Consider the following 22,571-nt stretch of genomic DNA (forward strand, 5'->3'; position numbering starts at 1 on the left):
GATGCGTGCGTCACCCAGCGAGTGGGAGAGGCGGCTTGTACCCCTTGGTGTGCCTGGGGGCCAGGGGCACCCGAAGGATCCCGTCAGGCTGGCTGAGTCACCCAGGGAGGACGGGGAGCTTCTCTGCTTTCTGCCGCTGGGGCAGTCCACTGATCTGATAGGAAGTGTCCTGCTTAGAGCCACGTCCTTCTCTCCTGCTGCCACCGAGAGGTCACGGGACAGTTCTTGGATCTGGTTACAAAGCCCCAGCTCACTCTGCAGAGCAAGGACAAATAATTATTTGTGGTCTTTTGGCAGTGGATGCACATGTTTGTATTCTTCCACTACTCAGTACAGGCATGGGAATGTTTGGCAGCACACTGCCTCCCGGTTCCACCCAGTGCCCCAGCAGCTTCCCAGGGAGGCACTGACTGGCTGTCCCAGCTCAGAGAGACAGGGGCACAGAGGGACACACTGAGGGACCCCAGAGCAGAGCTCTTGGTGTCCGCTGTGCCAGAAAATGCCACAAGGCACCGAGGATACCCAAGGTCTTAAAACAATTTTTCAAACAGTGTTACATTGGAATAGCTTGGCTGGAAAGCTTGGGGAAACGCTGGACAAAAGTTGCTCCTTCGTGCTTCTCAGGATGGTTGTAGGAGGGAGACTCAGACCTGAGGCAGCACCTTCCCCCATTGCCATGGATAAGGTACCTCCCTGGATGCGTGTGCTGAGTTAAACCAGCCAAGGTCTTGTCCCTCACTGGTATTTTCTAAACATGAGCTGTATTTGAGAATCCCGAAGGGTTAATGCTATTTGACTGAATCCTTGTGGCAGGTGTCAGGGAAAAGCCATGCATTTGTCTTCCTTTCAGATAGCCTGTTCTCTGAGAACAAGGGTAGAAGCTAAGATTTAAAAATATTCAAATGCGTGTAATTAATCACAAGTGCAACATACCTCCTTCCTGCTGTGAAACCTTATTAACAGTGTGGGCAGAATCCTAAAATACCATATCTGCCACATTTCAGCTCAAACTCTTCAGCTTGGAAAGCCTCAACGCAGTCAGCAGACCTGAGCAGCCAGGTTGCAAGAGTTTGGACCCATCACCTGGTGTTACTGAGCACAGAGGCCCAAAGCAAGTGTTCACCACCTCCTTCTTGGAGAGGTGTCCACCTCTGCTCCACCCGAGCCGTGTTTCAGTTGTAGGCACAGACTTCCATAAGGCTCCAGTAAGTACAGACAGCAGAAATTTTGCAGCCCCACTGCAAGAAATAGCACAGTTAGGCAGGCGAGGTTTGGTTTTATGCTGCCTGCAGCAGCAGGAGCGACAGAGATCAAACTGTTCCTCTGCCCAGGACTTTTATCACATCTACACCAGACGCCCCCATTTTGATTGCAAAATTTTCCATCAGCAGAGGTTCCATTGCAGTCTTTGGGGATTTATCACCAGCAGCTGGATACTCGCCCTCGGACTGTTGATCTGTGGGGTGTGGTGCTTGATGGTATCCTCTAACGGAAAGGCAGCCCGTTGCAGAACTGGGAACACCGTGACTCTAAGATCTCTGAGCTGAGATTAGTGGAGCCTAATGTCAGCTTGGCAGCACACCCAGGAGCTTGTGGCAAGCACAGTGCTCAGAGATGGAGCCCCTGAGCTGTAATCATGCCAGGGAAGATGGACAGGAGACGAGGAATGGCATAATCGCTCTTCCCAGAATGGATTCCTTCCCAGCTTAACATGTTAAAACATCAAAAGTACTGAAAAAAAAACCCATCTGCTACCAGACCTAATCAAACACATCAATTATTGCTTCAGAAAGACAGTTGCTGTGAGATTTGATATCCCAAAAAAGCAAAGCTGCTTTAAAGCATCTTTTTATTTTAGCTGAGTGTTTTCATGACAGCACACGATTCCTAATAAGCACTAGTACAGCTAGGACACACAATAAAATATGTCAGCTGCGCAAAGATCAGCTCTAGATGCAGGGGAAGGAACAACGGAATCCCAGTGGATTTCAGAAGAATGGAGGGCTTTGGAAGCCGGCTTTTTTGCATCAGGGCTAGGAACCGGGTCCATCCTACCAAAGCCTTGCTTTGATACACTGAGAGAGTTGTGCGCTGACCCTTCATATCTGAGTAAAATCCACAAGGCTGCTCTATTCTTCTAGTGGGATTTGGTGGTGGTACTTGATTGTGAGGATGAAATGCACGGGGCGATGAGGAGGGCGTGCATGTCTCTTGTTTCTTCTATGGTCCACAGAATGTTTGGTTATGGAGAGCAACATCTGAAAAGGTTTTGAAAGGCAAAGTCACCTTCCAGCTATCAAAACACTTCAGATGAGACAGATGGGAAACCAAAAATATTATTTAGGTTTGGGCAGTAAAACTGACATTGAACCCATTTGCCTCATTTTTCAGGCTTTGATGATAGTTAATGACAGCTTACAGAAGTTGTAAGTGATCTAAAAAAGCCATAAAAAGCTGCTTTGTGTCCTTGTTCAGGGGATGAATTTAACAAAACCATTACGGGGCTTTAAAACACTGTTTTGACTTTCTAGAACCAGCTGCAGGATGATCCAGCTGCAGTTGGATCCCCCTTGCATCTAAGAGAACATTAAAGAGGATTAATCCCAATAATTTTAATTCAACAAAATGACCTTATGTAACATTACGGAGGATTTAATGAGAATTCTCTCATGTGGGTCATCACCGGCCCGGTGGATGTTTTTTTTCCTCGCGGGAACTCATTGGTCTCGGGCAGAGGGTGGACAAAGTGGATTGACTATGTAGCACATCGCATGGGATCAGGAGATAAGTCAGTCGCAGCAGGAACTCTTTTTCCTTCGCTGATTATTATTTAGGAATGCACAAAAAAGAATGCAGCTGTCAGCCTCCACTGGTGCTATTTGAAACCCTTTTGGCTCCGAGGCTTTTTCCACATAAAAATGCAATCTCATCTAATGCAAATGCTGCTGCAGGAATCTCTGTAGTCCAGCTGTCTTTTTTTAATCAAAAAAAACCCTGATCTAATTGTTTTTGACTGTGTTTCTTTCCTGTTCTTACTGAGCCGAGCAGGATGCATATTAAAGCTAATTAGGTGCATGTAGGGTATTCAATATTTGATCTTAATATTAAAGGCCCCAGGAGAGGGCACTTTATCAAAGTTACACAACTGCAAATTTCAGTAAAACCAAACTATGCCAGTGGCCTGACACTGCGTAAAACTCAGGTCTGCGCCACTCCCTGCTTGGTGTGGGACGTGGGGGTGTGGGGCAGCCCGTGTCCCTGCTTGCGCCTTTTGCTTCCCATCTGGGCAGATGTGGCGTTTGGGAGCATAAGGAACTAATCTGGGGCAGTGAGAAAGCGGGTCTGTGTATTGCTTCTGTATCAGCAAGTGTGATGGATTATTTTTTTTCCGCTGACTGCACCCCTATACCACCATCCCCTGTCTGTGTGCTTTCGGGGAAGGGTCTGAGGTTTGGGTTTGGTGCTGAGCCAGGCACTGAAACCCTGCAGGGGGGTCAGGTCCTGGGGGGCGTGCATCAGCATGCCTCCAGCAGCCAGCAGGCAGCCTGACCTCCGCAGGAGCCAGGAGCTCCTTTATACTGTAATTAGTGCTTGGGAGCAGGGTAGTTCATCTGGGCTCCAGGATTGCTCGGGGGGTCTGTGACTGGTGGTCTCTGCAGGAAAAAAACTATCATTAGGGTGACTCAGGTGGGTAAAACCACTGGTGTGGTTGACTCTGTGCATATTTAGGCCTGGTGTGGGGAATATGTTTTTTCTCATGGGTAAAGCCACTTCATTTTCCTGCGTCGTTTTCCTGACTTTGTGATGTTAAGTTTCAAAGGATGATGGTGTCCCTGTCGAGTTCGGGTGGAGTACTGGCACAGTAGCTGGATTTGCTCTGCCTGCTCAGCCTTGCCTTCCTTTGAACTATCAGTACTGGTGTCTTTCATTTATCAGCAGTAATTAATTACTTTCAGGATGCAGTAGAGCGTTTACACTCTTAAACTTCCTTTATACACACACTTAAAAGCAGAGCATTTCACTCCGCTGCGTCCTGTTAGAAAATGTAAATACTGAAAGAGTCCTCCCCGAGCGAAGATGGGGAGGGTCCTTCGTGCATCCCAATTGCAGGTACAAGAACCAACCACACCCCCCAGTCCGATGAAAGACACTTGGAAGGAGCCCAGCACACAGTCCAGGAGATCATCTTTCCTCTCAACTACAGCGTGCAACCGAAGTGGGGATCCCCCCTCCAGACAGCCCAAAGCCAAAATTAAGCATTGATGTGGAACTCAAAAAAATAATAATTAAAAAAAAAGACTGAGAGCTGCTTCCAAAAAGGATTGAAGGGGCACAGCACCACGTTGGGAGTTTGCTTTAGTGCACTTGTTTCTCATTTTGGTCTGTATTAAACTGGAAATGAGTATTCTGCATATATTTTATACACCTGAAAACAAGCTGAAATACGAGGGGTTTGGGAAGATGCAGTATCTGGCCCCTACATGTCTCAAAGCTGATCATCGTTAGCTCAAGAGCTGCTCATCTACAGGCAAAAATACGATGGTAGCAACATCCATTCTGATTAGACAGGAGAGGGGTTTTTATAACATCCTTCTGTAGCTTTTTGGCCAGCAGTTAAGGTGCAGAAGCTCACACCTGGCTTTAACCAGACCTCATGAAGGCACCAGTTGCTTGCAAGCGTTGATACTAGGCACAAATTTAGCTGCCTTAGAAGAGCAAGAATGCTTCTGCCCTGTACAGGTCCATGAAACTTTTGCAACTAATTTGAATAAGCTCGACCATTTCCAGGGCTGTGGATTTTGGCAGCGTTTCAATCGCCTGATGGATCTGCTTATTTTTTAACATGAACCAGCTGGTTAGTTAGAATAATGTCTTTGCATGCAATAAATACTTTGGTGGTAAGAATTCAGTTTTGAGTGACCCAAAGGCATTTCCTCCAGAAAGAAGGTTCCCCCCAGCTGGGATTCTATCACAGGGCTCCATCAGTATTTCTTGGACTGGTGTTAAAAATCCAGGTTGAAAAAATTATGCTTTTTTAAATGAGTTCCATTTGCAGTTTTCAGATGACCCTGACTGAGGAAGCTGTTTTTCTTTTCAAAAAAGCGGGCATGTAGGCAAACCGTCATCTTAATCTCCATCTTGAAGGATTTCTCATGGGAATAGGATGTACGACGTGTCATTCAAGCACAGCCAGAGGGGACAAAGAATGAGAGTTCTGAGAGATTTGCACCCTGTCACGGAGTTCTGAACTGTGCCTTTGCAGTCTTTGAAACGCAAGGTCATGTACATCTGCATTGATTTAGTTTAACGTAATCCAGGAGTTTTTAATCGCATTTCAGGTTATTAAATGAGTGAGAAGAGAATCACTGGAATTTAGCTTCATAACTCCCCTGTAAACAAACTTTTAAACCTCACATCAAGATAAAAATAAATTTAAAAGTAGCTGATTACCTCTAGCAGATTTTCCGTTAGAATTTGATCAACCCTTTCCCAACATATTGAAGTCAGATTTCTGCATTTTTTCCCCATTTGCAAACAAAGCTTACAGAGTTTTCTTCAGAATTAGGTTGGGTTTTTTTCTTTTGTCTCAAGCTCTTCTCAGCCTTACCATAATAACCTGCTGTGAAACAGAAATTATTATTTTTGAAAAAGCAGGGAAGAAGAGAAGAAATTTTAAAAAAGTGAGTTTGCCAAGCAAAAATTGATTTGTATGTGTGTTCATTCCAAAACTCTTCAGGTAAAATCCACCTTGGATCAGTCTGTACCCTAAATGTATATGTATGAATGAGGCTGTCAACAGCTCGAGCAAAAATGCATTGGTGAGCAAATGCAAATCCCTTCCACACCACCTCCCTTCTGCCGTGGCCCAAGTGATCTCCTGCAGCTGCAAGCAGCACTTTACAGGCTGTAGCATCTCACACTCTTTGCATGGGCTGGGAGGTTTTCCCTGCCTGTGTTGCCCATGTGGATGTCAGGAGCTCCCCAGACAGAGCCTGGGAGTGCTGAGCTTTCCCGGCGCAGGAGGAGCACGCAGCCACCCGGGCTGAAGCGGAGCCGGGGATGCTACGCAGGGTACCGCTGCCAGCCGAAACCTGGCCAGCATCCTACAGCCCCAAGAGGCGACACTCACCACTGTGGCACCAGGCCCTGTGCAAAAGCTGTGCAATGACCTTTAGGGTCCTTAATTTGTCCAGATGAAGGTGAGGAGCGAGGACTGTTCTTATAGGAACTGGACTGTTCATTTGTGAGGCATTTGCTTGCGATATGCTTCGAGTGTAATAATCCCCTGGTGATTTCTTGCCTGGTTTTATTCAAGCAAATCACTGTAATTTTAGGGATGTGCATTGATATGGGAAAACTTCATTCAGCTGGAAACATCTTGCTGATTGAAAGTAAATCACCTTAGGTAAAACAGAAACTGTATGGCATTTATCTTCTCTGGTAGGCAATCGGAAGTCTCTACATACGTCATTTACAGCAATGCAGACAGTTTGAAGCCACGCAAAGATTTCTGAATTTAGCAGGAAACATTTCAGAGGCATTGGCTCGAGGTTTTGGGGTAATGACAAAGCACAGGAGATGAGGCAGGGCTGTGTTGGTGAGGAAAGGAGAACCTGCGTGCCAAGATGTAAAGGGGATGGAGGACACCAAGTGAGGAAGTGGGAAGAAGAAGTGTCCGCAGCAGGCTCCACTGCTGGGCAATGGCACCGCTCTCCCTCTGGCACAAGAAGAGCAAGTTTTGTAAGATTAAATGTCTTCAGACCAGCCGTGTTTAAGGAATTTCTTGCTACATACTCACAGGCCTGGCTGGCGCCATCTCAGAAATACAAACACTTCTCCTTGAGAGCTCTTGGAGGGCAGGTGAGGTACCAGAAGAAAGGAAAAAATGTAAACATGGTGTCTATCTTTAAGTATAGAGGGAGAAAAGAGGAGTAAGAATTATAGACCAGTCAACTTCTAGAAGCTTTCAAGAGAATTGAACTATCAATCAAACAATATGCAAGCACCTAGGAGATAAAAAGGGAGATGAGTGACATCCAGCATGGATTATACAAAAATGAGGCGTGTTGAACTAATCTCATTTGATTTCTTGGCAGAAGCAGGAGAGGAATAGTTGGTGCAGTATCTAGATTTTGGGAAGGGTTTGACAATGTCTCACTTGACTTTTATAAAGTCACCTGGAAAAACAGTCTAAAGAAAACCACTTCAGCTTTTACACAAAAATGGATGAGTAGCACAACTTATTCCCAGAGAATACAGTTAGTGGTGGCTCGTGATCACAGCAGAGGACTCTGTCAGCCAGGACTCTGCAGGGGTCTGCGTTGGTTTCCTTCCAAACCTTCCATCCATGAAAAATGAATGAAAATACATAATTACACCTGGCAGTGATGTGGGGCTAGGAGAGGTACTTCAGCACGTCAGAGGAGAAGCTTTACAGCTTAAAATTATCTTGGCAAGTTAGAGAAGTGAGGACTGGGTCTAGTGCGGGGCACTGTGCCTGAGGAGGGAGCAGGACACAGCTGGGGGAAGAGTCGCTGCATCTACTAAACCTGGCTCAGGTTGGAAGGAAAGCACCAGAATAGCTTGTGTGGGACTGGAGTAGGGAGCGGGGGAAACCGCAGCCTCCGCTCCAGGAGGTTTTCAGGATAGATGGACAAGTGTTCCCCCAGGAGTGACCTAGGCAAACTGGCTCTTTGCTTGGATCGGTTGCCGGCTGGGATCCAGCCCTGCCGTGCCGGAGCTGCCGTGTGCTTTGTTTGACGCTGCCGTTTCACAACTGCTGGGGCGATGCGTGTCAGCAGGGACATACGGCAAAATCATCTTTGGCTTTGCCGTTTTAATACATTCGTTTTGTAGTGAAAGGCTGAAGGCATGTAAGTGCTTTGTTGAATGGAAGCCAAAGCAAGCTGCTACGCAGAATGCACCCCCTGTTTCCAAGTATTTAATTTATTTTGTAATTAAGCAATAATCGCTGAGGCACTGGGCACTTCTTCAGGATTAATGACTTGCTGAGGGATGGCAGAAGATCTGATGTGCAGTGGAACCATTTTGCCCAGCAAATACCTGTCTGTTAATGCCATTCTAAAATGAGTATGACAACATAACGTGCAAACATATGGGCTTTGCTGGTAACAGCCGAGGGATAGGTAGCAGGCATTAACAGGTACATTAGACAATCAGGTTGCTTCAGTTGTCTCTCGCCATTCCATTCAGAGCACAGTGTTTCGTTAGTCACTTGGTGAATGAAATGGCTTTTTAATTGCTCAGGATCACTTTTAAAAATTACAGCATTGTCTCCCTCTCGCCACAGCCCCTGGGGATCCTCTTAAATCCCTTTTCTCCCTTTGCCGTGGAGAGAACTGGCTCTAGCGTGGCAGAGAGGAACCTGCCTGCAGCAGTTTCCTTTGTATTTCAGACACAGGAAAAAATACAAGCCATCTAGAAAACAGAGGATTCACATTTTTAGTGCTGACAACCCTCTGTTCCCATTAATTTGCGGGTTGCTTAAGGAGCAGCCCACCCTGCCTGAACCTTTAAAGACTTCCCAGTCACGACACGCTGCTCACTTCTATTAGTTCCTCCACACTGTGCATTCTTAACGGTCACAGCTCACTACAGCATCCAAACTCCACTGTTGCTTGTGTCCTGTGGCACACAAGCTGGCTCAGGCCATGCCCCACGACAGTATACCTCCCAAGAACCTTGTTGGAGCTTTAGATGTCCTCTAGGCAGCAAAGCACAATGGCAGGCAAGACAAAAGGTGTATCCCAAACAGGTGAACGACAGCATGAACCTGTCCAAAGGACTATGGAAAAAGCTGCCACGGGAGTTCGGCCATCAGATCGCCAAGGCAAGCAAGAGGAGAAGCATTTGCTAGGAGCATATAGGACAATAAACCAGTTCACGGTGTCCTAGCAGGCTTTGGAACGGCACTAGTCAGTGGGGATTTGCTCACTCAAATATTAGGTAGTGTGCTAACTGCGTGATTGATTAATCCGTAGGTACTTCCTACAGCAAAACTTCAATACTGGCATCCGCAGTGCTGCTTTCAGTCGCCGTGGCTGCCTTCCCAGAGAGATTTCACAGAAGAACAATTGGGGTGGTTTTTTTCCATGCTCTTTTTTGCCCCCTTTAAAAGTAATGCTTTTATGCCTGTGCTTTGAACGATGTCACTGTGTTGCCCAGTCAGCAGTATGTTCACGGAGGGATCCCAGAGCCACTCTCCATCACTTAATTCTGCCCCTTCAGCACAAGGAACCCTGTTACTTGATAGGGAGCTTACTGGCTTGAAGTATTCAGAAACACTGAGTATTTAGAAGTGAAAATGTCAGGCAACAACTTCATGGCCCAAGGCCAGAGACGGTTTAAACTCTGAAGAAGACTAAAGCTCACCTCTTTCCCTCTACAGCTGTTCAGCCCTCTTTTTGCCATATCAGGTCCCTGGTTGATGCCTGTCAGTGAAAGGCAGAAACAAAGCCAGCCCAAGATGTGAGCACCATCCCATGTCCACCAGCATGGTCAGCAGCTGGACCAAAAAATTTCCAGCTGCATCCTCTTGTGGCCCTTACACTGCCCCTCGTGCTTGTCCTCTTTTCACCCTTTCTTATCCCCCTCTTACGTTTTCATTTCTTAACTGCCCCAGAACCAACATTTAGTCCTCCCTGCCCCAAAATCCAGGCCTGAGCCAACCAACCAGAAAGAATTAATTACTTCTGGTGATGCTTTCGCTAACCGCCTGCCTGCCTCCCACGGGACCCCAGCTCTGCTGAGCTTCTTGCTGTCACGCTCATAGCTGGGAGGAACCGGTGCCGTACGGTTTCTCTTGATTCCAAACAGGATTGATGCAGGATTGTGCCTTGTGCTTTGTGCCTTGTGCCAGCCATAACTCTTCAGATTTGACTGCAACTTTTGACAAAGAACACATTTCCCAGAAGTTCAGCAACTTGTCTGAGTAACAGTAAATGATCCATGAGATCCAGTGCCGACACAGGGCTCTGCTGGCCCCCCTCCTTCCCCATTACTCAAATGCTGCTATTCCAAACCTCGGTACAGGCAGTGGATTCACGCAATATAAAAGCTATGGAGTACAAGGTCTGCTATTGCCCATAACTCTGCATCAAAATCAAAACTAGCCATAGAAAAAAATGTTGACAAATCAGCAAGACTGGATTTACTAAGTCAGAAAGGTTTTCACCCACCCCTGCCCTTGTCACCCTAAGTGAGACAAGCCAGCAGCCCCTCATGCTGTTTCCAGGGCACCAGCACCATTCCCCCGTCCTGGAGCTGGGATACCTGAGCAGGGGGCTCTGCCCAGTTCCTCGGATCAGCAGCTTAACAATCCCAGACACCAGTTAATTTGAACTACTGCCTGTCTTGGACCGTCTTTGCTTATAGTCATTTTTTTCCAGGACTCGGAGGGTGTTGGAGCAGCTCCTCCCAGGAGCAAAGTGTTCCGTGATGGGTGAGCGAAGGTTGTGGTGGGGGGAGCAAAGAGTCGGTTGCTTGTGTTAGAAAACCTTTCTATCAGCTTCACATCAGGGGAAGCAGATCTGTGTTTTTGTCAGCACGTTTCTATCAGCTTTTTTCTTCGTGTAGTCATCTGTTAATAACACGGGGCTGGATGCCAGCCCTGTTCTCCACCTCCATCCCAGCACTGTATCTATTGCAAGCTCACTATGATCCCCGCTAGCGCTCTCTCTCCCCGGGGGGATGCCAGCACTGGTCAGGACCTTGGGTTTGTGTGTATCTGATTTAGAAAAAAAGGAAACAAAAATCCTGTTATAGACAGGATGCTAGGTTTTATCAGTGACCAGATCTGTTACTGAAGGGCTCTGTTGTCCAGTGAGATCTGAGGATGAGCAAGAAAGGACTTCATTTCAGCTAAGCAGATCATCCTCTCTGCCAATATTTAAGAGACAGGATCATAACTTATGTCTCCACTGGGAAGAATTATTGTCAAGCACAATTAGATCTGCAAATCCTAGCTGTTTTCTAGACACACCCAGACTTAGTTCTTGAGTTGCTTAAAGATGAAGAAATTACAGGTATCGGTCTTCTGAACTGAGCAAGAACTCGCTCCATCAAATAGTTCCTTTTGTGGAGTTTAATGGAGACTAACTCCGAGAGCATCTGGCATGCAGAGCTGCCGGGACGGTGGGTCTCATTCCCACGTTGCTTTGGGAAGGGATAACGTGACGTAACGTAACGTAACATTAACATTACATTGCATGCCTTGAGGTGGCAAAACTTCCAGCGCTATTTTCAAAGGAGAGGGAAGGAGGGAGGAGGTGTAAAGGGCTGTGAATGCTTGAAGTGCTGCACAGCTAGGTCCCGTCCCCATGCGTACAGGGGTATTTTGACTCTGGTTCCTTTAGTAAGGCACCCCAGGAGTTACTATGAAAAGGACTAGACAAGAACTAGGGGGTTTCTATCACCTGTTTAAGCGGTTAAGAGCAGATCTGATGGTCACCGTAAGCGTCGAATGTATTTCCATAGACCTGGACAGGAAAGGTAATGTAGGACCTGGAAGCCCGGGCCCCGTGAGGGGTAAGCACGCCGACACGAGGCCACCCAGGCTCCGGCGTTTGCAGTCCAGTTGGGAGTGAGGTACCATATGCACCAACCCTGCACAAAACCTCCTTGAGAGAGAGCAAAAGCAATGCTAATTCCAGGCACTGGGCTCAGACACACAACTGGTGAACAATCAGAAAGGTTTAAAAAGAAATGCTGACTAAATTAAGTGAATCAAGCTAGCAGATGTGCTCTTCAAAAGAGCACAGCTCTCTTTTAAATGTCTCTCCTATTGAAATGACATTCTCAAGAGGTTTTTGTCCTTTGCATTTTCTTCAGGATCATCCATGAGGATGGCTTCTCTGGAGAAGATGTGAAGCAGTACAAGCCAGTGGTCTACAGCAACACTATACAGTCACTGGCAGCTATTGTACGTGCCATGGATACCTTGGGCATCGAATATGGTGATAAGGAACGACGGGTAAGTCAAAAATCACCACTGCTTGGTATGGAGAGCTGAACAGCTGGAGACTCCAGAGCACAAACAGGAGGCATTCGCACAATCTGAATGGGAAAAGGTGGGAGGGGGGAAGGTTTACATCACCGTTGTACGCCTACTGCACAGGCAGTTTGTGCAACAAACAGAGGCATAGGCACAATTATGTACGGCATGCCATTTGTACACCTGCTCTAGGAAGTGTAGCTCTGGAGACCTCTGTGTCACAACAGCCACAATTTCTCATGCCCTGGCACTAGCCAGGCCAGTACAAAAGAAATTCTGTTATCTAGTAACAGCCTAGACAGAGGTGCTGACAGACTTGGGGAAACGGCGAGAACATGTGTCCTGTCTACTCTGCCTGTGCTGGATACGCAGGCTTCAAGGAGAAATGTCTCGGGGAAAAGTCTTGCTGCTGTTCAAATCCCTTCCACCAGCCTGCTAGGTAGGAAAGCTTTTAGGATTGTCTTCACTTTTGTGGGGGCTTGACTGGCTTTTACTCACACATGCCCCATTCAGGTGTACCCAAACAGCAATTTCCCTTCCTAACAAAAGGATGCATGGCTTCAGTGAGGTTCATGTGGACAGAGTCCTGGGCAGCAGTGTTAGCTGCTAGTTAGGCAGTTAGCATCTTATCAGAACAACTATGCGATGTCTGGCAGCCTTCATGCCACACACCTAGGCCAGCCTGCCCTTTTACAGTTGCTGCTCTGTTGTTACTTTAACCAGCTCCCTATTTTTAAACAGTGGCTCCTCTGTGAGGTGCCCCTGCCAGCCTCTGCCTTTCCTTTTTGCATTTCTGGCTCAGACCAAGCCCACATAGAGAAACTCAGAGCCGTAGGGAAGTCAAGACCACCCTTTTTGCATGCTGCCATCCCAGAGAAAGTAAAAACTACTTGGTTTCACTGCAAATAAAATAATTTCAGATTAAAGATCTGATAAAGGCAAAGTCCTATATGCCACCGAGTTTGTCATGGCTATTTTTAGGTAGCTATCAAATGACAGATGTACAACATACCCCAAACTCCTTATCTGAGGGTTGATAATAAAAGCATTCACTAGAAAGGATGCCAAAATCCTGCTGTGGTGTTCCTGTATGAAGAGGTACCTTATTTCTCCCAGTTGCAAAGGGATATTTTGATTTCTTTGCATCTAGGGATTTTTCCCACAGGAACTCTAAATCCTGGAGACATTTCCATCCCATACGTAGAGATGATACCATAATGGAGTTCTTGTGAGCTTGCCGAGAGCTAATGCTGATGGCTTTCGAACTGAATACATTAATCTGTTGATTACTCGGTGACTCAGCTCTCAGCGAGGCAACGTATCTTGTCTCAGCTAAAAACCTATGCCCAGGAAAACAGAAACAAATCATTCTCCATGTCTGATAAATCGTCTGTGGCAGACAGCTTTAAAACGTAAAATTTCTTTTTTTTTTATATCTTTTAATGCCTGAAGTCCTAATTCGAGGAGGGAAATTCAGCACTGCTTTAGTGGCAGGCCTGAAGCAGGGGGTGTGGAGGGGGAGACCTGTTATCAGGACTGCCGGGAATGAGAGATGGAGTACTGGGCTGCACAAAATGTCGCGTCGGTTCATATTTACTATGGAAAAGATACCAAATGTTCCTAGGATCATACGATAACTCAGGCTGGAAGTGAGCTCAGGAGGTGTCTAGCTCAACCTCCTGCTCAAGCAGGGTCAGCTCTGAGGTCAAACCAGGTTGCTCAGGGCTTTATCGGGTTGGGTCCAAAATCCTCCAAGGATGGAGACTGCACAGCCTCTTCGGGCAATCTGGACCACTGCCTTGCTGCCCTCACGATGAAAAGGTTTCTTCTTAAGTCTAGTGTGAACCGCTCTTGTTTCAATTTCTGCTTTCTGGCAGTAGGGATCCTGAGTTACCCTTCGCAATGTAAAAAGCAAGTTAAAGTTCTCCCCAGCCTAGTTTCCCCTAAGGTATGTAGTCCTGGGGGAATTACTCCTCTCTTACAATGGCATCATGCTGACTGTGTACAGACAAGCCTACAACAAACAGCTATAAACCAAACAACAGTCTGGGAGGGCCGATTCAGAGCATCTTCTCCCTTCTTAGATGGGAGCAATATTCCTTCATCCAGCAGTAGACGAAGGGGAAAGAAACCAAGTCTCTCCGGGATGGTCTCCCACTTGCTCCCTCCTCTTAGCCAGCCTCCACAGAAAGTTGCTGGTATTAGTATGAAATAGTATTTATTTTAATCTTGCAAAGAAGCACATGGCTTCTGCTACCCCGCTTTTGTTATTAATGCACAGCTGCTATAAAGAGAGGCCATTAAACAGGCGATTTGTTGAGTATTATGCTACATGGTTCATCCCTTTTCAAGCAAAGCGTCTCTATTTTAAAAGACATTCCTCAACCAAGGGTTTCCAACGCAAATCTTTTAGTGGGGGATTTTGCCCTACTCATCACTTAAGTCCCCAGGAGAAGAGAGCTCAGGAAGGGGAGCCAGGGCTGCGGCTGATCAAGCCTGATTCAGCAGCAGGGAAGGAGGGGGCACAGGCCCAGGACAGGTTTTCCCCAAGGACTGCTTGGCTATTACAGCTTGTCCCACCATGACTTCATGGGAGATGCATCTGCCCCTGTATCCCTTCCAAATGGCACCCTGGCAATGTTTGGAAAAAAAAAAACCAACCAAAAAACACCAAAAAAACACAAACCAACAAACCTCCCCTGCTTAATAAATGCGAATGAGATGATTTGTGCTTTTGTTATTGAGGTAAAATAACCAAATCCTCTCTCACTGTTCTCATTTTACTCCTGCCCATGATTATACCTCCAGTATTAAGTCTACTAGAAGTGAAAGACTGGGGCAAGAGTCCAGACTAAACCCCTTAGCTTTTGTCAGTCAAAGTGAGCTCAGTGTAGGAAATATGAGCCAAAAGGGCAAAATACATCATGAAAAGCAGATGCTCCAGGATTCACTGACCCTCTCTGCTGATAAGGACCTGTCCCCAGGTTAAGAACAAAAGAGTCTGCGTGTAGGATTTCACTCTTACACATGCTCCATGTGCAGGGGAGCGGGTTTTCTTGCAGCTGTGCCTGGCTCACGGAAGGTTCATGGTCTGCAGGCAGCACTGAGGTCCTTCTTTCGTGTCCTTCAGCACGGGGAGGCAGGAGCTGTCCTGCCATCTCAGGGCACATTATCATTGTGCACAGCCTGAAAGGTCAGTGTGAAACTCCGGAAAAGCTGTGCAAGTGCAAAGCCACAAATCCTTTACATGTTGCAAGAGGGCAGGTGAAAAAGGAGCTGTCAGTGAGGAGACAGGAGCTGGTTGCAGGGGGAGCAGCATCCATGGGTGTTCCTCAGCTCCAGGGCCATCGCTGCCCAAGGTCTGGGTCCCCAGCTATCCAAGAGCGAGGGGTTACACAAAGGAAGAGGTGCAGACACTTGGTCTCGCCTCTCTACCCAAGGCCCTCCAGCTGGGCACTACATTTATAATCAGATTAACAGGCAGGAAAGAGTCGGGCAGTAACGTGTAGCCTCTGGATTAAATGGTTCTCTAAAGTGCAAATGTATTAATAAAGCAAGCTCCTCGCTGAGTCCCTTTCAGTGTAACCAGGCAGAGCAGATGGGAAATGGAGATTTAAAGCCAGGAAACTAAAAGTCAGTGCAAGTGTGTGGATCTGATCGAGCAGGAAGGGCAGGGAAGTGATGGATTTTCATCTGAAGAGCCAGTTCTGAAGTCCAGCTTCCAAAACCCCGATCAGAAGAAGTATAAAGGCTTTTCCCTGACAGATCAACTCTGACCTCAGAAGCTGCTTGGAAATGCAGCATCTACCACCCCACTTGGGTGAAATGCCTGAGCTGCAGCCAGGCTGGGTGGCTGGGAGTGTCCGCAGCTTGGAGTGGTCCCAGGCTGCAATGAGCCTGTCCAAGCACACCGCCCGTGCAGGCTGGTATGAAAACAGCTGAAAGCGTGTTCATATTAGCATAAACCGGGCACAAACAGGCTGAAAAAGTGCAGAAATTACTCAACAAAGAATCCCAGTATCAGTCACATGGCTCAGATAAAACTGTCTGAGGTGGCAGGGTCACAGGTCCAGCGCTTGGGGTCTGGGGGTGGCAGGCAGTGACCTTCTGGCAGGCAGTGACCTTCACATGGAACTTTTTTCCCAGCGGGAGTCTGGAAATGTCTCTGTTTCAGCTATGAAAGGGAAAACTATAAAGCCGCTAAAGTATTAAAAAATTTCCATAGGGAATTTTTTCTTTCAGGCTTTGTAACAAAACGTGTACGTGGTGACTTTATGCTGTATACAGTGTGTAACTCCTGAACTGTGAACTAAACCAAGATGTACCTGGGACATTTTAAAATGCTGTAATAGTAATATTTAAAAAAATAATCTGTTTAGTGCAATTGAACAGCCCACCTGAGGCAGCTGGAGAAGGGGGCCACGTGTGCTAGGGCTGCACCTAGTCTGCTTCTGAGCAGCAGGGTGATGCTGAAAGCCCGTGTCCCCAGCCCTGTCCCCTCAGCAGGTGCCAAAGGCGATGTGAGGAGCTGCCCTTTTCCTCTCCCTCCGGCTCAGTGGCGGCAGGACCAGGGACGTGGCAGGACCAGTGGCAGGACCAGGGACGCAGCTGCTGTCACCTGCTGCCTTGCAGTCACTGGGAGGGAGCGGTGTGTGAGAGGAGCTCTTCGTAAGACCTGCTCCTTTGTAACTGGCTTTTTCTACTTGTCAGCCCAAGATGTTTGTGGATTTTACTTCATTTCAGGCAGGTATCTGGTTAGACCAGCTTGGCCCTACTGCGGGTCCCTAACCCAAGGTCTCGGAGAAATGCCAAAAAGCTGTTAATAACTTAGGGGAGGGCAGGCGAGGTTAATCAGGCACCGCCGTGCTGGTGGGAAGCCTCCGTTTGCTGACTGGCAGCTAATGGGGAGGTCTGGTGGGTGGTCGCAGGATTCCTGGGGTTCTGCCACTGCAGTGAGGATACAACCAGCCCTTGCTGGTCTGCTGTTGTGAGTGATGGGGACTTCACCGCAGTGAAGCGTAACAGGGCTGCTTTGTAGAGGAGCAGGAAGGAGTGGGAGAAAAGGGAAAATGGAATCGGGGGGCATTAGCCACCCCATTTTTGCCTGGTGTCAGCATTTGTCTGGATGTCCAGCTGAAAGTGGGGTCTGCTGGCTGGCTGCATGCAATAGCCACAGCACATGTATAACCATTCCTCCTGCACTGGGTCTGCTGGGTTCATCACAGTAACAACACCGGACAAATATTTCAGCCTGCTCTTCACTAAGGTATAAAGATCTGTCACTCTTTTCCATTAAGACCAAAGCTGTCTTTGTCACCTGCCTCCCTCTTCGTCCTTCCACGAGGTGCATTTCAGTTACCATCATTCATGGTTTTGAGCAATGGAGACAAATAAAAGGCAGGGCATTTCTTGAGAGGTGGGAAACATAGAAAGGAAAGCACTTGTTATTTTCACAGCCTGCCTTGTTGCCGGGGAGATGGCTGGCTCATTGAAGAAAGGCTCGTTGTTGCTGGCTGAGATGGCCAATGTATTGGGGATCTGTGCTGCAGAGGGAGGATGCGGGAAAAAGAGGGAGACAGCAAAGAAGGAAAAGCCCAGAGTAAGCTCTGGCTGCATGTTCACGGTGCGTTACTCACAAGCCCCGCTGCACCAGTTCTGGAGTCTCTCTAACCAAAAGCTGCACCTTCCACATCACACTAATGTATTTTCCTCCTTTAGAAATCCCTTGAGCCCCTGAAAATACAAAATCTTTCTCTAATGAACAATTACAGTAAAGTAACAGCAGAGCGTGAAGACAATTTATGATAGCCCTTTGCACCAACGAAAAGAGCCTGAAACAGTCTGCTCCCGTGCCTTTGCTCTGCCTCTTAGGGAGAGTCAAAGTCACTCATCATCAGGAGAGATTCCAGCCGAGTCAGCTGAGACCTGCGGCCAGACCCCGGAGACCTTGCTTTGCTGCAGCAGCAATGGCACTGCCCGGCACTGCGCTCCGGCAAGGCTGGAGTCGTGGTCATCAAGTCAGTAACATGCAATGCTCTTCATACAGCAGAAAAGATCACCCCAGAACTGGTGTCCCGTTCACTGTAGCCATGCTATTAATAAAGATAGCATTTAGAAGGGAGACAAAACAAGCTTGTGTCATGGCTATGAACACATCATGGCTAGCTCTCACAGACAGAATTAGGCCTAGAAGAGCCAAATTTAATAATCGGGTTGGAGGTTGCCAGATCTTCATGTAGAGTTTTACTTAGGCTAAGTTCGTCAGTCTGTCCTCCTTTCCAACCTAGGTAATTACAATAGAAAACCGGTGATTCATTTAGGGCTAAAATGTGATCTTAGCTCTGGCTCCACATGCATTGCAGCTATTTATAAGGCAGCAGTAGTGATTATGAACAACAGTCAGAATCCCAGTCTTCTGCAAACGTGCCACAGTGCTTGTGAGCAGGAAGAAGTCCTGAGTTTGGGAGGGAGGGAGATGATACCGGCCCTGAGGAAAAGGGGAGGGATGGGTCTCGAATAGAAAGAGCCTAGAAAATGTAATAGCGGTGGAAACAGCTGGGTGCTGTAGGCAAGCAACCGAATGGCACGGACAGCACTGCACCCAGGGGCAGTATCAGCTAACCGCCCTGCCGGCAGAATACTATCAATCACTGATAGCTCTGAAAATCCAAACTTCCCCAGGGTGGCCTGATGTACCTAGTTTCAGTTAAAACGCCTAAAAAAATGAAAAAAGGCTGTATGAAATGGAGCCAAAAGGAGGCAGGGGAGAGTGGGCAGCAGTTGCGTAGCAGGTTGGAAATGCATGTCGTGTGGAAGGCTTCTCTCTGGAAGGTGCCACCTTGCCGAGCGGTTGATGTGCCAGCATGATGTTTTTCACATTGGTCCTGCTTCAGGATGGTAGCTACAGTGTTGGCATGGCAACACTTTAATCCTCACTCAAAAGTAAACATTCTGTCTGCTTTTTGGGTTCTTCCAGACGCCGTGGACCAGTGGTGAATGGGCAGCAATCAGGGGACAGGGTGGGATAGAAGTTCACCTGGTCTTCCAGTCCCTCTGCGCAGTCAGAGACCTGTTCCTAAGAAACACATTTCTAGGGAAAAAAAAAATATTTTGATGCACTTCAGCATCATTTCTAAGTGAGCCAGATGAGAACAAGTGATGCAATCACACCTTAAAATGCCACTCAGATCTGCTTCTTCAGTGAGCGCTTGGCATCAGCCAGGCTCTATAGATCGGTGACGCTTGCTGTCCATGCTGCCTTCCCAGTTCTGAGATTAGCTTTATAGCTAACCATCCCATAAAACCACTGACCAGAACAGATGCCATCAATTAATACCAGCCTTTTAATTTTCTTTTGAAGAAAAACAGGAGGGGAAGGGATGTCTCAGGTGATCATTGCTTAGAGAGAAACCACAATCGTCTCACTCCAACTCCAAGGTCCAGATTGAATCTAATCACATATTTCACCACCTAAAGAGGGCTTTAAAGAAGATGGTGCCTGAGTCTTCCCAGAAAGACACTGGGAAAGGACAAGATGATGTTCACTGGTGCCAGGAAAGGGAATTCCAGCTGAAATCCCAGCCATGGGCTCGAGCTCGTAGCGCTTTTCCTTTTCTCTCCATACCGTCAGGAGAGATCAAGACAGCCCACTCAGCCCTTTGGGCGTTAGAAGAGGGGAGGGATAAGAGAGGTCTGAGGATGTTTGTGTATGGGGGGGATCAGTGAAAATAGAAAATGCCCAAAAGTTGATTTTTGAATTAGGAGTATTGCCCTCCTCTTCAGCTAGCCCCTGGGAGAAAAGGTTGTCAGATGAATTCTCCTGGCCCTGTTTGCTCCCTGGGCAGGGGAAAGCACAACCTCTTCGGTGCAAATCCATCTCTAGAGCTGCTTTTTCCGCTGGTGCCTCTGCTTTCAGTTGCCACTTCAGGCTTGGTTTTTGTGTAATGAACACCGCTACTTCTTGAAAGATTCCTTGAAAAGGATCCCCCACCTCCCCAAAACTCTCCCAACATCCCTGTTCACCCATGCCAATGTGGACCCTGTCCCGTATGGAGGTTAGTCTTCCCTGCTCCTTGCTTGCAAGGTCTCTCTTTTCACTGAGAGGGATATATTTTTCCTCTGTGAGCTTTATGTATTTGATACGGAGGTTTTGGATGATGCAGGGAGTATTTTTAGTTTGAAAAGAAGAAAAAAAACCCCAACCACCCTGTTCCCTTGGAAGAAGGGCTGCCTGCCTTCCCCTGTGAGATTTGTTATTCAAATGCAGCCGCAGTTAGGGCTGCCAGGGAGGTGGCGTGACAGGGAGGCACTCGGCACACAGGGGAGTGCGAAGCAGCCATGGGACTGTGCCATTAGTGGTGAATTAATGAGAGGTGGGGTACTGCTTTCCATTCCCACAAGATACCAGCAGAACATGGCTCCTCTGGGAACCCCTGGAAAATGCCAGAGCAGGATAGCACAGAAGACTAGGTGTGCAAAAATATTTGGCAGAAGACCACACTGGAACAAAGCCCCGAGAAGGTGAAAACCTCCTTGCTGCCTGCGAAGGAGCTTCCTGGTGGCTCCTGGATCCAGGGTGGGATGCGAGGGCTCCGCTCCTTCCCAGAGGATGGCACAGCCTGGCCAAGGCGGATTTCAGCCCATCTGATGGGCTCAGTGCAGCCGCTCCCCACAGAGCAAACAGCACTGGCCTTGCCCTGGGTAGCGTCTGGTGTCGGCGAATGCAGTCAGATACTGTTTGTCCTTCTCTAGAGCCTTTCTGTCCAGAAAGGGGTCGAAGGGACTGTAAGCCAGGACAAAAAATACATCTAGTTGTTTGATGTACTGCGCAACTGAGGTTAAACACACGCCATGGCAGAGGCTTCGAAGGGGCTTATACTATATATGTGTGTGTATATATATATATGCTATATATATAGCTTATACTATGCTATACAAAGGTTTCTGACTATGTGGGTGATCGAGCACTCACTAAAAGCCTTCAGAGAGTCACCACCGTGTCTGAGACCGAAGCTCAGGTTGCCTCTGGCCGCAGCCTTACGCAGGCAGGGTGCTGTCTTCAGGTACGATTGCAAGTCAGCTCTCCCGGCAGCAATTGCAGATAGCTACAAACTACTCAGCACATTTCAAATACATGTCAGTTATTAAGTGGATTTATTTCCATCTCTTCTGGGAAGTGTTGGGAAGCGCTGCTGAGTCACGCTGCTTACTCAACACTTCTAGGAGTGCCATTTAGTTTTCCGAATGCCTTCTATGGCGTTCCCATTATTTGAATGTCTCCAGATGTAAAAAAATGAAAGTTTTTATACGGGGCATCCCTGGCCTTAAACAGATCTCTGGTGTGTAACTCACAAAAAGGCATAAACCAAATGTCTTGGGAAGGGACTTCTCTCTTGGCTCTGTCGTTTGCTGTTTATTCAGGGATCGTGGTGAGGGATAGAGCAGTCTTTGCTCCAAAACAGCAAAAGCACAGGCAGGCTGGGCTTGGGACAGCTTGGGAGGGAGGAGGAAGAGCCAGGGCAGCTGCCTTGCTGTGCTCGAGCACGAGGGAGCGGAGGGACAGGGAACGTGAGCCTTGCTTGCACTGGGTGCTAATAACTTAGGACACGACATTCTCCTGCAACGGGCACCGGGTCCAAGGGCAGGGCTGAACGCGGGCGCTCGGCCACCTCGGGCTCCACGCAGAGCAGGTGTTGTTTGCAGCTCCCTCGGGGGAGGTGTGTGGAGGCCTCGCTGACAGCCCCGTGCCTTTGCACGCCAAAACAAGCCCAGACAAGGGGACAGACCAGAGCAGAGGAGCCATTCCGTGGCCTCTGGCTGTGAAGTCCCAGCCTTCCAAAGGGGGAGTTTTGCTGAGCTGGTGAGACAGGGAGACAGAGGCTTCCAGCTGAAACACTGCCCTTGAGGAAACCAAAACGTGCCGACACTGTGCCCAAGCCCCATGCCACCCTGCTCCTCCAAAGGGGACACTTGCCCCTCCAAAGCCCGTAGCTGCTCCGTGTAGCCCAGGTGGGTTCACCCAGGGAGACCCCAAGCTCTGGCAGCCACCGTGGGGGCAGCTGCCCTCCCCCAGGCAGGGGCACAGCACGATGGTGGTACCTCAGATCTGTCCCTCATACTCCATCAGTCATGGGGATGGCAGAAGGTCTGCCATACATGAAGACTTTATTACCCGAATACAGGTTTTATTAATTTTTTATTAATCAGCGTTTGTGTACATTGTTAATAACTGATTAAAGATACCGTGTGGGAGCTCATTTAACAGCTGCCATTACTTCTTTGACATCAGCCTCACCTACTGCATGGGGCGGGAGGATGTCTGGCAGCAGGGACCAGCCTCACCCAGGGCAGCAGGAGCCCCAAGAAGCCATTCACCCAGGTCAGGACAGCCACGCTGGAAGGCCAGGCAGGAGTTCCTGGTATTTCATTCAAAGGAAATTTGAAGAATCAAACTCCAAATGAAGATTAGAAACAACAAAGCCTCAAGAGCTGCTGTAAAACCGTGTCATTTTGCACCGTGGCGATGTTTAGCCTTGTGGTCAATGACAGAGGGAGAAAA

The 22,571-nt window shown here is 47.9% G+C and overlaps 1 protein-coding gene across 2 annotated transcripts in view; it reads left to right on the forward strand.

Moving 5' to 3' along the window:
* The window catches only part of GNAO1 (G protein subunit alpha o1), a 145,446-nt gene that overhangs the window by 39,365 nt on the left and 83,510 nt on the right, over window positions 1-22,571 (forward strand). For both annotated transcript variants that reach the window (XM_040615406.1, XM_040615405.1), the window contains exon 3: window positions 11,851-11,992. In XM_040615406.1, coding sequence (XP_040471340.1) covers window positions 11,851-11,992 — 142 coding nt within the window. The remainder of the gene's footprint in view (window positions 1-11,850; window positions 11,993-22,571) is intronic.

The sequence above is a fragment of the Falco naumanni genome, chromosome 15, assembly GCF_017639655.2.
Source record: "Falco naumanni isolate bFalNau1 chromosome 15, bFalNau1.pat, whole genome shotgun sequence".
Lineage (NCBI taxonomy): Eukaryota > Metazoa > Chordata > Aves > Falconiformes > Falconidae > Falco > Falco naumanni.